Source organism: Oryx dammah, unplaced genomic scaffold (genome assembly GCF_014754425.2).
Source record: "Oryx dammah isolate SB20612 unplaced genomic scaffold, SCBI_Odam_1.1 HiC_scaffold_21, whole genome shotgun sequence".
Lineage (NCBI taxonomy): Eukaryota > Metazoa > Chordata > Mammalia > Artiodactyla > Bovidae > Oryx > Oryx dammah.
Genome location: NW_024070205.1, coordinates 24,989,173 through 25,007,260, shown reverse-complemented (window position 1 = coordinate 25,007,260; position 18,088 = coordinate 24,989,173). Strand labels below are relative to the sequence as shown.

Genomic DNA, 18,088 nt, shown 5'->3' with positions numbered 1-18,088 from the left:
ATCAACTTAAAATAGGATAAGATATTTTATATAAGGCTCATATTAACCATAAAGCAAAATCAACAGTAGATTCACAAAAGAGAATCAAAGCATGTTATTATAAAGAGTCAGCAATCACAAAGAAAGACTGCAGGAGCAGAAGCAAGGGTCAAAGAATTCACAAAGAGAAACACAGTTAACAAAATATTAATAATGAATCCATATCTATCAGTATTAATTTAAATGAAAATGGATAAATTGTCCCAAAACACATGGAGTGGCTGATTGGAAAAAAAAAAAAAAAAAAAAAGGCAGGATCCAATAATATGCTGCCCAAAGAGACTCACTTTAGCCTTAAGGATACACATAGACTGAGAGTGAAGGGGTAGAATTAAAGTATTTTAAACAAATGGTAACCAAAAGAAAGTAGAGGTAGCTGTGCTTATATCATACAAAATAGACTTAAAGCTAAAAATGTTCAAAAGAGATAAAGATAAATAAAATTACATAGCTTTAGCTAAATTAATCAAAGAGAACACAAATTAGATTATTAAAAAAGAGGGGACATTACAACTGATACTACAGAAATATAAAGGATAACAAGAGACTACTTTGAAAAACAATAAACCAACAAATTGGATAGCCTAGAAAAAAATGAATAAATTTCTAGCAATACACAAGGCTCAAGAAATAGGAAGTCTGAATAGATCAGCAGCAGGTAAGGAGACTGAATCAGGAATCAAAACTTCCTCAACAAAGAAAACCCCAGGTCCAGATGTTTTTAGCTGCATACTACCAAACATTAAAACCAGACATTTAAAGAATTAGTATGAATCCTTCTCAAACTCTTCCCCAAAAATTGAAGAGGAGAAAAAACTCTCAAATTCATTTTAGAAGCCAAGCTTTACTTTAATATCAAAACCAGAGAAGGTTACTACAAGAAAACTATAAGCCTATAGTTCAAAAGTTCTCAACAATATACCAGCAAACTGAATTGAACAAAACATTAAAAGGATTATATACCATGTTCAAATGGGGATCATGGAAAAAGCAAGAGAGTTTCAGAAAAACATCTACTTCTGCTTTATTGACTATGCGAAAGCCTTAAACTATGTCTATCACAACAAACTCTGGAAAATTCTTAAAGAGGTGGAAATACCAGACTACCTGACCTGTGTCTTGAGAAATCTGTATGCAGGTCAGGAAGCAACAGTTAGAACTGGACATGAAAAAACAGACTGGTTCTGAATAGGGAAAGGAGTATGTCAAGGCTGTGTATTGTCACCCTGCTTATTTAACTTATCTGCAGAATACATCATGAGAAACGCTGGGCTGGATGAAGCACAAGCTGGAATCAAGACTGCTGGGAGAAATATCAATAACCTCAGATATGCAGGTGACCACCCTTATGGCAGAAAGTGAAGAAGAACTAAAGAGCCCCTTGATGAAAGTGAAAGAGGAGAGTGAAACAGTTGGCTTAAAGCTCAGCATTCAGAAAATGAAAATCATGGCATCTGGTCCTATGACTTCATGGCAAATCGATGGGGAAACAATGGAAACAATGACAGACTTTATTTTTTTGGGTTCCAAAATCACTGCAGATGGTGATTGCAGCCATGAAATTAAAAGACACTTGCTCCTTGAAAGGAAATCTATGACCAACCTAGACAGCATATTAAAAAGCAGAGACATTACTTTGCCAACAAAGGTCCATCTAGTCAAAGCCTTGGTTTTTCCAGTAGTCATGTATGGATGTGAGAGTTGGACTATAAAGAAAGCTGAGTGTTGAAGAACTGATGCTTTTGAACTGTAGTGTTGGAGAAGACTCTTGAGAGTCCCTTGGACTGCAAGGAGATCCAACCAGCCCATCCTAAAGGAAATGAGTCCTGAATATTCATTGGAAGGACTGATGCTGAAGCTGAAGCTCCAGTAATTTGGCCACCTGATGCAAATAACTGACTCATTTGAAAAGACCCTGATGCTGGCAAAGACTGAGGGCCAGAGAAGGGGATGACAGAGGATGAGATGTTGGATGGCATCACCAACTGAATGGACATGAGTTTGAGTAAACTCTGGAAGTTAGTGATGGCCAGGCAGGCCTGGTGTGCTGCAGTCCATCGGGTCACAAAGAGTCGGATATGACTGAGCGACTGAACCGAACTGAACTGATGCAAGGATGGGTCAACAAGTGGAAATCATAAAAGTTATGTGTCACATTAGTAGACTGAAAGATAAAAATCATACGATTATTTCAATAGGTGCAGAAAAGCATTTGCCAAAATTCAGCATCCGTTCATGAGAAGATCTCTCAACATAATGGATATAGAAGACATGTACCTAAACATAATGAAGGCTGCATACGATATGCCAACAGCTGACATCATACTCATTGGTGATAGGTTGAAAACTTTTCCTGTGGACATACAGGTGGCCATCCTGTACATGAAAAGGTGCTCAACATCATTAATCATTGTGTCTGTGTACGCGAAAATTGCTCAGTTGTGTCTGACTCTTTGCAACCCCATGGACTGTAGCCTACCAGGCTCCTCTGTCCATGGGATTTTTCCAGGCAAGAATGCTAGAATGGATTGCCATTTCCTTCTCCAGGGGATCTTCCCAACCCAGGGGTTAAACCCAGGTCTCCCACATTGCAGGCAGACTCTTTACGTTAATCATTAATGAAGTGCAAATCAAACCACAGTGCTAGCTATCATCAGAAACACAAGAATTAATAAGTGTTGGTGAGAATATGGAGAAAAGGTTTCCCTTGTGCCCTGTGGGTGAGAATGGGAACTGGTTCAGGCCCTGTGGAAAACAGAAGGGAGGTTCCTCACAAAGTAAAAAATAGAACTAACATGATCCAGTGATTATACTTCTGAGTATTTATCCAAAGGAAACGAAGAAACAAACTCATAAAGATACCTTCACACCACATTCATTGCAGCATTAGTTACAGTAATGAAGACATAGAGACAGAGGCTGGGTGGCATCACTGACTCAATGGATGTGAGTCTGAGTGAACTCCGGGAGTTGGTGATGGACAGGGAGGCCCAGCGTGCTGCGATTCGTGAGGTCGCAAAGAGTCGGACACGACTGAGTGACTGAACTGAACTGAAATGTCTACTGAGTGATGGGTAGACAAGAGAGACTATGGTATACACATAGAGTAAAGGAAATCCTTTTGTTGTGACAGTATGGATGAATCTTGAGGGCTTTATGCTAAGTGAAATAAGTCAGTCAGAGAACGACATGTGTGCTGTCACTTACATGCAGAAACTTTTTCTTAAAAAAAGAGAAGTTACAAAAACAGAGTAGGTAGGTAGTTGCCAGGTGTGGGGGATGGAATAAATGGATGAGTATGGTGAAAGGGTATAAACTTCCAGTTACTAGATTAATAAGTTCACGGGATGTAATGTACAGCATGGTAAATATAGTTAACAATATTATATATTTGAAAATTGCTCACCACAAAAAAACTCAAAAATTCTCACAGTAAAAAAACAAAAATAATACCCATGTGGGGTGATATGGATATAATTATATATACATTTTTATATATGTAGTAATATATAAGTCACAAAAACCCATCATTTTGTGCATCTTAAACGTACATGCTCTTGTACATCAATTACATCTCAAACTGGGAAAAATTAAATGATATAAACTTACATTATATAACATTAAAAACAAAAGTTGTAAATACCGAAAATTAATTAATAATTATTTTGCCATATTCTACTGTTACTTAGACTCTTGACTCTGTTTGTGTCTGTTTTGTTTGATGGAAATGACATGTAATGATGTGTTATACAGTGCTTCTCAACTCCAGTTTATTTATATTTTCTATATTTGATGAGTTTTGGTAAAATCCAGCCATTGCTAATGCTAGGTTCCTATCTCCCAACTTCTTATTAGAATTTTTAATATTATATTTATATTGACAAAACTTTAATTTATTGTTGTTTTTCCTGCCATCATGAAGCCACTAGTGGCCACAAGTGATTATTGTTTATTATTTCCAAAATATATTTTTATCATGTATCTTATGTTTTACAATATCATCAAATCTAGTCTCAGCCTTCACTCCCTGTTGTTTAGATTTTACTGACATATATTTCATAAACATGTATTGTCTTATCCTTCAAAAGCAAAATACCACTATAAGTCTATGTGTGAACTTCCTTTTTTCTCTGTGGTGTAAATGTCCCTGAGTATTTGTTGTTTAGCTATATTTTATACATTATTAGGTATTCTCAGTTTTTACATCTTTGAGATTTTTACTAAATTTTGAGTGTGTTACCCTATTTTCTGCTTTAATAATGAATATATTAATTGAAGAGAGAGAAATACCAAGGGAAGCTTTAATTGAACATACTAAACAGATCCCATTTCATCTTTAAACTATAAAGAGAAGGTTGAATTTCCACTTTCCAAAGGATTATACATATTTCCCATTACTTTCTTACTCTTTTTGTTAGCAAGCCTTTTCTGTTTTCACAGGGATTCATTTTTAGTCAGTTTCATGATAAGGCAGTATCTGAGATCCCATGAGAGCTTATTATATCTGACCTTAGTCTTCACAGATAGTCAGTATTGATTCTACCCCAGCTGAATGGTATTTTATAGATTTAGTCTATGACTTTCATGTGACCCATGAACTAACTGAAAATCAAAACCTTGACTGTATTGCTGAAGCTAGACCTGAAGGATACTAACTCCAAGGCTACCCACCTGCCAACAAATATAGATGTATTTTTTTTAATAAAGGTTATTGGGGATTTCTTTTTAGGGATCAAGTTCAAAGTTGATATGTATGTGTGAGAGGGACAGTTAAATGGGGAAGGTGGAGGAGACAGAGGGGAAAGGGGGCCAAGAGATAAAAGACAGAGATGCTTTCAGGGATAGAGGAAGAGAGAAGGAGTATGGAATGAATGAATATGAATGACCTTAAGCTCCATACCTAAAAACACAGCAGAAATTTACGTCTCTTGTCATCTTTGTGAATAGTTTATTCTGATCTAGCTAATACTCAGCCATCCCTCTGTTTGTACTGTAACTATAGTGGCATCTAACTCCTCTTTCCACATATCCAGCCTCCCCTACTCCAGAACTTCTGTGTCTATATCAAACTCAAGTTGACTTGTCTATTTCCTTGTCCTTTGGGACAACACCCTACTTTCACCTCTGTATCCAGGGCCTAGAACAGCGCATGATCTCATATGTTCAGAGATTGCATATATGAATGCTGAAGGGCATTTAAACATTTGCTTTAATGGTTGTACCACATTCAAAGAAATAAGATGAGATAGCACATGGTAAAATATTCAACTAACCATCACTCAGAAAGAGGGAGAGATTAAGTGAATTAATTTCTCCAGGGCTGGTTACAGTTATCTTACTTGCAGCTTTTTTGTATAGCCATTTTAGTAGAGATCTGAGAGAAGACAAAGAGGCTTAGAATGTGGTAGTAAGAGAAGTACTGTGGACTGTATATGTGCACATTAGTCTCAAGCTAATGAAGCTTCAGTGACAGAATTGGTACAGGGGTAGAAAATATAGCGTGCTTACCTTCCAGATAACTGCAAATAAACTGAAAGATGTCTGCTGATTTGAAGAGCTGAGGTCAAAGCCAAGCCCTCCCAGCTCATAGATAAAAAAAGAAATACACAAATATTTAGAGAAGGAAAATGACAAGAGCTAACTGTAATTATTTAACTTTAGGAGATTTTAACTAACTCACATATTTCATGGTTTATAATAGAAAACAGAAGTGGCCAATTTGTGTAGGAACTCCGATAAACAGTTCCATTTCTAAGTGGGTGAATAGAACCCTACTTGATTCAGTTATACAGGTAGGAAGTTAGTCTAACAGATGTGTCAGATACCATAAACAGCCAAGGTCAGACTTTGAAAGAAATGACATTTAAACTAAATGTTTACATAATAGGTACATCCTATGACCTTGAGTAAGGACAGCTTTTTCTGTTTGCTTGGTACAGATTCTAGAATATTGAATATGTCCCTCTCTAAATTCTTTCAGCTTTATACTATAATTTAGAGATCTGTTCTTTTGATTTTAGACTTTATTCTCTGTTAAGATAAAAATATCTCTGGAAAGGTATATCAAATTTTGTCATTTAAATCTTAATGAAAGAAGCTCATAAGCTTCTGAAACAGCTGAAAAATGTTTTTTATAGAGAGAAAAATAAGCAACATCAAGAAAATTCTGGGAGGACAATATCATACTACCTATCAAAATTAAAAACATTCTATCCTTTGGCCCAGCAATCCCTCTTTTGGGAACATTATTGAGTGCGGAAAGCAAATATACACAGCAGTGTATTTAGAATGCTATCTTTTATGTAGGAAAGGGAAAATAAGTATAATTCTTTTATTTGCATAAATAAACTGACCGGATACACAAGAAATTATTAAGAGTAATTTGGGGATTATGCAAAAGAGGTGGGGGCAGATACAGGGGTTAGTTGTTATAAGGATAGAGAGGAGTGGGACTTTTTTTTAACCTTCATATACTTTTACACTGTTTTCATTTTTTGGACATCATCTGACTGTATTACTTATTTTTAAGATGGTTTAATGAGTAAATGAAAGGATGATTAAAAGTAACAAAAGAGGGAAATTCATCTCAAATGAGGGAGCTCAAAACTTGGAGCATATATTTTACCTATGTCTCTGCAGAATGCTGGCTCTGAAGAATTTCATTCCCAAGTGACCTTAAACCACTGATCCAGGGGTCTAATAACATGCAGGAATGTTTCTGACATTCTGGTCACATGCCATTCAGTCATGTTCTATATGTGTATGTTTTCCTGTAGATGCCAGAAGAACAAGCATTCTGTGTTTTGGTGAAAATCATGTATGACTATGGTTTACGAGACCTCTACAAAAACAACTTTGAAGATCTTCACTGCAAATTCTATCAGTTGGAGAGACTCATGCAGGTAAATAAATACTAAGAACTTTTATCACTAAGGGATTTGTTAAGTTACAGAAGAATTCTAAAATTAAACAATAATGATTTATGAAAATCTAGTGGAAAGTTACAGGAAATGTAAATGTATTTGATTTTCACCAATGTCTACAGTGGTCTTAATATCATAAAATATTTAACTATTTGATGGTTTATAAACTATTTTTATAAAAATAGTCTTCCATTTAAATATTCAACATTAAGAAACTTCTAAGCGTGAATATGGTGAGTTTAGTTAATGAAGAGGGTTCCCAGTATTATTTGTAAAGAAATTACATTTTCATAATAAAAACTGAAATACTTAATATTTTTCTCAGTTTTTCCTAGCACCAGTACTATATTTAGGTTCACAAGTGAGGAACACTTTAAAGAGACAGATATTGATGAAATTAAAAACCACATAAAATATTGTAATATAAGCACATATTTTAAATGTTTTCCTCTGTAATTTCCAGATCTCAATGTTGTTACTATTTCATAATTTATATGATTATATGTATGAGAAATAGGTATTCTTTTATATATATATATCATAAAATAGATGGTGAGCAAGAGCAAAATTGTTGTCTGGTGCTGTTAAAGGAATTACTGAGTAGCTTTCAAATTTTACCTGAGGTTGTACGAAAAGAAAGAGAAATCACTCAGTTGTGTCCGACTCTTTGCAACCCTGTGGACTGTAGCCTACCAGGCTCCTCCGTCCATGGGATTTTCAAGGCAAGAGTACTGGAATGGGTTGCCATTTTCTTCTCCGGGGATCTTCCAGACCCAGGGATTGAACCCGGGTCTCTTGTATTGTAGGCAGAGGCTTTACTGTCTGAGCTACCAGGGAAGCCAAGGTTATACAATAAATCTTAAATTTGTAATGACTCCATGAAGCATGTTTATATGGCTTTCTCTGTATGAAGTATTGGGAACCCAAGAGAAATGTGAAGAAAATGCATGAATGAATTGATTCCATAGTTGGGGGAAGTAAAGTGGCTGGGGAGGAAGATTAGTGCGATGTGGCGGTAGAGGCTACTGGTAGGAGTTAATGGACATGAGCTGTCAGATCCATAGTTGTCTAAAGGGGAAGAGAAGCCAATGTCAGACTGAACAGGAGGGTGGAAGGCAGAGTTTGCCCTGAGGTTAAGGACAGCTTTATTGAGAGAAGGGAATGCAGAAAGGTATAAGACCTTAACTGTGAAGAAGAAATAAAGGGGGAGGAGGATGTCAAAAAGAACTGTAAGCACCAACGACACATGGGCACTGAGGGGGGAAAAGACTGTGTGGAAGGATCTGGTTATCTATGGACAGTAAGAGCAATAAGCTGTTTTATAGAAATTTAATTCTTCCAAGTAAATGTTTGGTGTTCTTCACTGTTTTACCTTTAATTTACAAAAGTTTGTATTTTTTATCAAAGATCAATTATTCTTTAGAGTTTTGAGAGTCAAATAAAAATACTTGATAAATGAATAGCAAGCTCATAGTATTATGAAGAAACCAAACACATTTTCTGCCAGGGTCCCGCCCCAGTGGGTCCAGGGAATTTGAAGTGGGGACGGAGTCGGTGATTAAAGAGAGATTAATTAAAAATTTAAATAGAGATTAGAGAAGAATAATGTAGTGAAAAAATGGGAAGAAAAGAGGCTGATATTCCTTGGTTTACATGGAAAGCTAATAGAGTCTCAAGACAAGAGATTTGCTCTGTTCACGTAGGCCAGTGGCGCCTGCTTGAATAGTGGAGGGTGCCCCGCCTTGGGCTCCCTCTCATGTGGGTCTTAGAAGCCCAGGCAGAAAAGTGAACGCAGAGAGCCTCTGTGTTCCAAGGGATCAGCCTGAGAAGGAGAGGGAGGGAGAAGGAGAAAGAGAGAGAGAGTTGACACGGGGGAGGCCAAGCTTGTGCAAAAACCCCGTAACTTTATTTTCAAAAGGTGCTTATATACCCTAAGTTTTACATAATGGAAGATACAGAGTCATGCAGGGGCAGCAGTCCTGACCCTTATCGATACCAGGCTTTCTTTCTTTCTATCTTTCCATATACAAAAGGTCTCAGGTGATTTACATTATCTTCTGGCCAAGAGGCCTGTTAACACTTTATGGCTCTCTTCCTTAATGAATGTTAATCTCATTTCCCCTGAAGTGTTTTTCTTTAATCTGCATCACCCTTAAAGCACTAAAGTTACATCCCTATAGAACAAAGGTGCAGTGGGTTATAACAAAGAAAGTACTTAACTCAACAATCTAATGTTGCTAATACCAGGGCTATTACCTGTTTTTTCTACATACCAACTATATCAACAAATAAAATATATGAAAACTTGGCAGCAAGTATTGGCTCAACAATGAAACCCTTAATCAGTCCTATTCTAATGATTTTGACTCCTCAGAAGCCCCTACATTCCTAGGATGTTTTAAGCTTCCTGTGCCTCTCAGGTTGGGAGGCCGCAAACATCAAATGCGCAGCTGTAAGAGTCTGGACAAACCTGTCAGGCAGGCTAGAAAGCCATCAGAGGAGTTTTGGGATTGAAACACTCTTATTACGCCCAAGAGACTTGTTATCTAAAAGGTCTAAATTAACTTTTTCCAGAAAAAGGTGATGGGGGGACAGCATTAATGTCAGAGGAGTTGGTGAAAGGAATAATACAGTAAAGCAGGCAGACTCTGGTTTTGGGGGTAGATGCTCGAGAAAGTCTAGGGGGACCCCTGAGACTTGATCCCGCCTTTGCATTTTGTCAGGCTGCCTTCCTCATGACCTTTGCCACGGGTGAGATTCCCTATGCTGGCTCCCGGCAATTTTCTATTAGCACTTTTTGTTAATGACCCCTTCAGTACCCCATTAAAAGTACCTGATGGGCATATAGGGGTGTTTTTCAAAAAGCATCTTGTATATGAAAAGAAAACTAAAGTGGGCTTTTATGTATCTTTGCCTTTGTCTTTCAGTTATTGGAATAGCTATGGTAATACTTTTTACTTTGCCTTTCATGATTTTTAAAAGTATTTAATTTTGTATACTTTGAGGGGAAAGACCTAGCATAAAGCTTTTCTTTTTAGGAGACATCCCATTTCATACATGATATACTTGTACATTTTCTATCCTTAATCATTCTTAATATGTTGAAACTAGATTGTTAAAAGTATGATTATCTTTTGGGCTTCAGTACCATAATGTACTGAAGTAATACCATACAACCTAAATGACATTGATATTAAATGGTCTTCAAAGAAAAGGTACATTGTTTTCCTGGCTAGTTAGGTGTGAATGGGAATGCTGTGACTTGACCGTTGAGTCACAGTATTCACTAGACTGCAGGTGTTCTCTCATTGCAGGCGTTTCCCAAGAAACAGGAAGAGTCAAGTGAGCAAGAGCTGATCTTTGTTATTTGTTCAGAACAAGTCTGTCTTGTCCTTTGTCACATCCCCAGTTCTCATCTCCTGTCATCACTTCTGTGTAGTTACATAAAATTCAGTGAATGCTGTAGTAAATTGAGAGTCATCATAGCCAGCTCGTCATAAATCACAGCTGTGGCAGAAAATAGAGCATCCTCAAGTGTTCCTCCCCCTCAATTTTCCACTTTGACTTTCAGGAGCAGTTACCGGACCTGCACAACCATTTTTCTGATCTGAACCTAGAAGCTCATATGTACGCATCCCAGTGGTTTCTCACTCTCTTTACTGCCAAGTTCCCACTCTGCATGGTCTTCCACATCATTGACTTACTGCTTTCTGAGGTAGAGTGAATCCCATCTCTCATATTTTAGCCAAAATAGAAAATAGTTTCTACTTAAAATGGTTACAGTTTTCTTCATTTCCTTTTTTTCTTAAAAAAGAACATTAAGCCAGAAATACTGACCAAAAAGTTCTATTTGAATTTTCAGTCAAGACTACTTTAATTTTATTATTTGTGAGAAATGAACATATCAGGCATATATAATTTTGACAAAGTAAAATAAGGTAATTAAATTTGTATCATTACATTCACAAATAAGCCTGTATCTGTGTAATTATGCATTACTAATATAAAGGATCTTTTAAGTTAAATAAATGAAATCAGGATCGAGTATTTTTAATGGTAATGTAATTATACTCCAAGAGTGACTACAAATGAAAATTTTATGGTAATTAAATTCTCAGGTCATAAGGTATCTCTTCCTGTATGTTATTTGAGACTCTTGCCAGCTAACTGATAAGTGATAAACTAAAGCTTCTATATCATATTTTTTAGACAGAGTATTTCAGAAATTTGTTTGCCGAGCTCCTTAGGTATCTATAGTGTTTCTTTTTGTTTGTTTTTAGTTCCATAGGTGGCTGTATTTATTTACTTTACTCTTTACTTTAAAGATGTAAGTAATATTACACACACATGTATCATCTACTGCCCATCAAAATGTTTAATAGTCTTTGCAGTGATGAAAAGTTGCTGGATAAGAACTTTTTTATTGAGAGTATAAATATGTTTAAAAATATAACTGTCTTAATGTAAAAAGCTGGAGTAATCAAAAGTATAAGCCTAATATAATCTACACAGTTTTGTATTACAGTATTATATTTTTTAGATAAATTTTATAACTTCCCTAAAAAATTCTAACCATTTTAATCACCCCAGAAACTAGAAATTTAATTATAAAAATAAGATTTAAAAGATAAAACATAATCTATATAAAGCATAATTGTCATTTTCAAACCTGCTATAGCAGTAACCATGTTATATGCAAACATAGCTGGGTTTTGCTCTTCAAAGGTTCTAGGTGGCAGTTGCACAATATATAAAGGTTGCAGCACATTTTATAAACACATTTTATTTTGATATAGAAGAATTGAGTGACTCACTGAGAGTCACAGAATAAATTCGCTAATTCAGAATATTATAACAGCCAAAGAACCTGCTTGATGAAACATTTAATTCTCCTATTTATTTTACTTACAAATTAGTTTCTAAAATGCCTATTTAAATTAAGTCTAAAGGAAGAATGCAAAATTAGGAGCTAAAACCTTATTCAGAGTCAAAATGATGTGATCACAATATACACAAAACAAATTGAACATTTGTGCTAAAAATTCTGCTTTTCTTGGTGTGGTAAATAAACAATTCTGGCTCTTTTAATTCAGTTTAATGCTCTTTGAAAGTAAAAGCAAATTCATTGAGTTCTGTAATCTTAAAACAGATTGATACTATAAGTTAGTTTTGTTAAGTAAGTATGCCAATATCTTATTCATTGCACATTGAGCTGAGTTTAGTATTTCACGGTATTTATAAAAATAGAAAAGTGGAGGTATGACATTTTAACAGTTTTATCTTTATATATAATAAGAGCTTGCAAATACTATCATTGTTTCATTTTTGTTGCTGATATTATCTAAATATATAACAGATTGGTTTGATGGTGTTCATTATAGAAAAGAGAATGAAATTAATATGCTTAATCATACCAGTTAAATTGGATTTCTTGAGTCAGTTTTGGTAGAGTAGTAACACTGGAATAGTGAGTTTGTGAAATTGTCTCTCCCTGAATGGTGTGATTCTTAACATTGGAGCTCTGTCCACAGGACTTCTGGAACCCAGATTTCATAATTCCTCAGGAAGTTTCATCTTGAAGAGACCTGAATTTCTAATATCGGTTACTAAGAAAGTTAGCAATATTTATGGTAGAGAAAAGAAAAGAAAATTTATAAGCCTTCTCATCAGTTGTCCATTGTGATTCAGAATCATAATCACAGCATTGATGATTAATTAATTTTGATGCTCATTAAAATTAATAAGAGCATCAGAGGTGTTACTTTCTCTTCCCTTAAATATGTACTCTGCAGCTGTTCAAGGAGGTTGGCTAGCTTTCTAAAATATGAAATTGCTTGTAAACACAGCATTATGGAAACCAGGGAAATAAATGATAACATCTCTTAACACAGTAAAATAGACTTTCAAAATAGAGTTTATTGGGAACGATATTATAGTATGCTTCAGGACATTTGTTCTTTCCACTAACTCATCTTTGTCAGAGGATTAATTTACAAAGGAAATTTTTAGATAAACTTTTATTTCCTGCTTGTCTGTGTTTTCTCTTTGCCCCTTTCCTTCTTGTGGTTAATAAAATATTTATATCAAAGCCATTCTTTCATATGCGATCAAATATTCTAAAAGAAGAAACGGCAACATAGTCTTAATTAGAAACATCCATGGGTATTTCTATTATATTCTCTCTTTAAAAAAAACAATTTAAATATTGATGGTTATGAATTAATATTGAGTTACAAGTGGAAGGCTTGGAAATTCTCAGATGGAAAAGTGTTAAGCTTTTGGAGTTCTTTATTCTGACGAAAAAGATACTAAAAAGATACAGAGTAAAAATACTCTGCAGAGTATTTTGCCCAAAGATCCTATTGCGAAATGAGAAAGACATTGAGCTTAAAATTTTACTCTTAGAAAGCATATTGTCGTTTCATGGTTTCCTAAGTTAAATGCTTTTAAAGATTTCTTCATTCATCTTAAGATTAAGAACATGAAGTTAAGTAGCAGAAAAGGGAAGAATTTTAGTAGACTTTGTCAGTGAATCTGGAATTAGGAAAAACTCCTAGTTAATGATGGTTTTATTTAAAATATTTACTTAAAGCTGAATATGTGGTAAATTGGGTCAATTTCTTTTTTTTTGGTGAAGATGGATGGCTACATGATTGGAAACTAGAGTTGAAAATACATTTTCTTATATTGAGATAAATGGAAGAACTCTGTAGATTGACATTTAGCCAATAGTTGAAAAAAAAATTAAGAACAAAATCTTCTATGTTCATTATATACCTCTGTTTATATGGAGGGATAAGAATTAATATAGTGTAAATACTGTTCTTAACCCACCAAGAATAAAACATGCTGATTTTTAACAAAGCAAACATACTAATATAACACATTCCCAAATTAAAGGAGAACACTGTGTATTTCATAAGCCCTCCTTCCCTCCTCTCAGTCATTGCTCCTCTGATGAGTAATGTGGTCTTGACTTTCAGTACCATAGATTAGTGTTAATTGTTTGAAGTTTGTTTAAGTGGACTCATACAATATGAACTCTTTTTCATCTCACTTTTTCATTCATCATATTGTTTGTGAGATTCATCCATATAGTGCCCCTAGGCATTGTTTATTTGTTCCATTGTGTGACTATACTACAGTTTATTTATTCTTCCATTCTACTGTTGATGGGCATTTGGGTCATTTCCAGATTAGGGATATTATGAGTAGTGTTGCTGTGAACATTCTTGAACTTGTCTTTTGATAAACGTGTATACACTTGGTACACAGCTAGAAGTGAAATTTCTGGGCCAAGACATACGTAGGCTAGGGTTTTTGTAGACGCTACCAAACAGTTTTTTAAAGTATCTTAAGCATTGCTTTTTGAGTTGTTTTTATTCAGCAAAAATCTTCCTTGTAAACAGGGACAGATTTTTGTTTCATTTTCTTTTGTTTTATTTATATTTTTTTAGTGGGCAGGTCCTGGATCAGATTAGTGTTCATGAACATGAATCAAAATGAAACTCATTTGATGGTTGAAATCATTCACTTAATCTCTAAAGCTGCATACAAATAAGAACTAAGAGCTGGGTCTAAGACCTGAATCACTTTTGTGCTTATATGAGGGAAGTTACCCTGGTGGGGAAAATTCAGCAATGTATTCAATTACAGGAGAAGCACTCAGAGAGACAGCTTAACATTGGAGTTGAGATAGTTGGTTTTTAAGTTAATCCTTCCTCTATCACTTTACCGATATATGTATTAGTTTCTTTCTCTGTGAAAAGAAGGTAACAATATCTAGCTCCTGGGTTTATCTTAAGGATTAAATGCAATTATGAATATAAAGTGCCTGGCACTCTATCGGCTACGTAGTAAGTATTCACTTAGCAATGTTGCCCTCCATTCTGCTCCATCCACCTGTATTATCCTATCCTTTGAGATGCTTCTCTGTTTATTCTATAACTAGCTGACTTCAGGGATTCTTAAGAAGGCTTTAACTAGCTGTTGTTTCTTTTTCACATTTCTAAACATCTTTGTTTCCCCTCAGTGGAGGCGCTTCTTTGCTAAAACCAAAATTTTAGCCATTGTCCCTAATGGAAGGTTTATTCTGTTTCTTTTTGACTATAGTGATTCAGTTAGTTTACCAAAAGTGTTTTTTCTTCCATGGTCTTTCAAAAGATATAAGGAAAACAGTGTTTCCTTTAGTCTTGACAAGATAACTGACAGCTGGTGTTTAAAGTTGACTCTTTCTGGATAGTTCAGTTTTTAGAGTATCAAATACATTCAGATTTATATAGTAACTTGATATTTCACGAAATTTAAGGAAATCATTGACCCTTCAAATTGGAATATTTTTCCTGCCTCTCCTTTCTTCCTAGGGTGATGAGGAGAAAAAAAAAATGACAGTATGGGATATATGATTAAATACCACAAAGTGTAATCCCCTTTTCAAAGCACTTTCCTAAAGCTGTTATCTGAAGAATAGATTCATTGTATATCCTTACTCTTTGCCTTCACTTTCCTCCCTCAAATAGTGATACATTGAGCTTTTAATTGATACATATATATATGTGTGTGTGTGTATATATATATATAAAACATTGTGTAAGATTGAAATGCACTGGTCATAGCAAACACCCTCTTCCAACAACACAAGAGAAGACAGTACACATGGACATCACCAGATGGTCAACACCAAAATCAGATTGATTATATTCTATGTAGCCAAAGATGGAGAAGCTCTATACAGTCAACAAAAACAAGACCAGGAGCTGACTATGGCTCAGATCATGAACTCCTTATTACCAAATTAGGGAAAACCGCTAGACCATTCAGGTATGACCTAAATCAAATCCCTTATGATTATACAGTGGAAGTGAGAACTAGATTTAAGGGCCTAGATCTGATAGATAGAGTGCCTGATGAACTATGGAATGAGGTTCATGACATTGTACAGGAGACAGGGATCAAGACCATCCCATGGAAAAGAAATGCAAAAAAGCAAAATGGCTGTCTGGGGAGGCCTTATAAATAGCTGTGAAAAGAAGAGAGGCAAAAAGCAAAGGAGAAAAGGAAAGATATAAGCATCTGAATGTAGAGTTCCAAAGAATAGCAAGAAGAGATAAGAAAGCCTTCTTCAGAAATGGCAACCCACTCCAGTGTTCTTGCCTGAAAAATCCCACGGACAGAGGAGCCTGATGAGCTACATACAGTCCACGGGGTCGCAAAGAGTCAGACATGACTTAGGAACTAAACAACTCAGACTCTTCAGGTAATTTCATTGTTAGTAACCTGATATTAGAATGTTTTCTATATTACTCATTTTTTGTTGTTGTTCCAGTTGAGACAGAATCTCATCAAATCCCGACATCTCTCCTCGGGAGAGAATGTCATAGGCCGAGGGCATGGGTAGGGCTTGAGGAGAGAGCAGTTATTAAACGGAACTCTCTCTGTGTTCATTCTTGTTGTATTGAAATTAAGAGGCAAGATGATTGGCAGTGGGATTCCTTCTCAGGATCACATCTGCTGCCACATTAGTTAATATCAGAGCACTTTAATCTGAAGGATGATACTGTAACTTGATTGAACTAATTCACTTTTAATTATCGATAGCTGTTTTATTTAATACCTTCCTACATACTGGGGACCACTGTAAACCTCTCAGACGACTTGTATTTTTTTAGCACTACTAGATTTATTTACATCACTATAAAGAGAACTGGATGTTTGCTTGAACTCTGGAGACATACGTGTATATATTTGTTATGCAATGTTTTGTACTTGATGTCAGTGTACTTGGACTGTGATAACCCTCGTGGGGTGGCAGGGGCCCTGAGTGGTTTCTCCCAGGAAGAGCTCACATGGAGACCCAAGTTCTTCCCGAAAGCTTTTTGTTGTGGGAGATCTGCTGCTAGGACCTTGGGGATGGGACCCGCTCAGAGCAAATTCCTCTGCTCTAAGATGCCACTCGAGAACTCTGGAGAATGAAGGACAATCAACTTCAAGAGTGTCTGGTTTCTACCAACTGCTGGAAAAAAATTCCACAGGTAGCATTCCTGCACCTCTCAAGGATGCCCGTTAACACCTGTCCTTGAGGACTCTGCTGTGAGGGAGAACTCAGTTGGGAAAGCTGGAGCCAGCTCTGAGCTATTCACAGGGGCAGGTGGACTGGAGGGCTGGAGCTCCTGCAGCTGGTGTGGTCTGAGGGCTTACACCCAGGTGTCTGTACCAGGAGAGTCTGGTTTAGCCCCTGGCTGCTGAGAATGCTCACTGAACTGATGAGTCCTGGGAGGAGACCATGCCTTGCAGAAGCAGGAACAGTTCTTTCTTGGCCCTGCTTGGCTGCCCACCTCCCACCCCCAGAAGACCAGTCAGTACTTCAGGGAAGCGCCTCCAATGAAATACCAAACACCTTGTGATGAACTTCCACTGGAGGTCAGCATCTAGAAAAAAAAAAAAAGTCAATCCTTTGCTCAGTTGTTTCATATTATCTATGTTGCTGGGCTTTGACAGATGTCCTGCCCACCCCTTTTATTTCCTGTGGGTTAGCCTCCCCAGGTAGTGGGATGGAAGAGCAAGAAAGTCTGCCCTTTGCCACATGAACAGCCATTGACCCGGAGTGGAGGGTGTGTGGGCAGTGAGTGGCACACGTGTGTGGTTTCCAGCTCTGCTGACAGTGGGGACTCAGAAGGGCACAGAGTGGGGAGGGTCCACGACCCTTAGCCACCTGCCAGACTGAAGGCCAGAGGCAACTTGTTGTAAAATTAGGTGCCCCATGCCCCTTCTCTTTTAGACCCATTCACCAGTGAATGGTCCCTCAAGGCTGAAGGATCTGTTGCCCTCAGCAGGGCGGAGAGCTTACCCTCCAGTTTCTACACCAATCTCAAACCTGTGGTTTTCTCAGTATCTATTGTGTGAGCTACTGACGTGACCTCTTCCTCCCTCTGATTGAAAGCTCACCCAGCATTTCTGGATTATAGAATTCTTATCTCCTGCCTTATTACTTTGGGAATTTTGAATTTCTTTGCTTTTGTTTTTGAGAAGTAAGCTAAAAACTTCCTACAACACTAAATAAAATGGTACTGGTACTACCTTTCAAAAAAAAAAAAAAAGAAAGCCGTCTTCAGCGATCAGAGGAAAAC

At 36.4% G+C, this 18,088-nt stretch overlaps 1 protein-coding gene across 2 annotated transcripts in view; it reads left to right on the top strand.

Moving 5' to 3' along the window:
• Positions 1-18,088, top strand: part of RABGAP1L (RAB GTPase activating protein 1 like) — a 722,977-nt gene that overhangs the window by 455,664 nt on the left and 249,225 nt on the right. For both annotated transcript variants that reach the window (XM_040263944.1, XM_040263947.1), the window contains exons 16-17: positions 6,816-6,941; positions 10,534-10,677. In XM_040263944.1, coding sequence (XP_040119878.1) covers positions 6,816-6,941; positions 10,534-10,677 — 270 coding nt within the window. The remainder of the gene's footprint in view (positions 1-6,815; positions 6,942-10,533; positions 10,678-18,088) is intronic.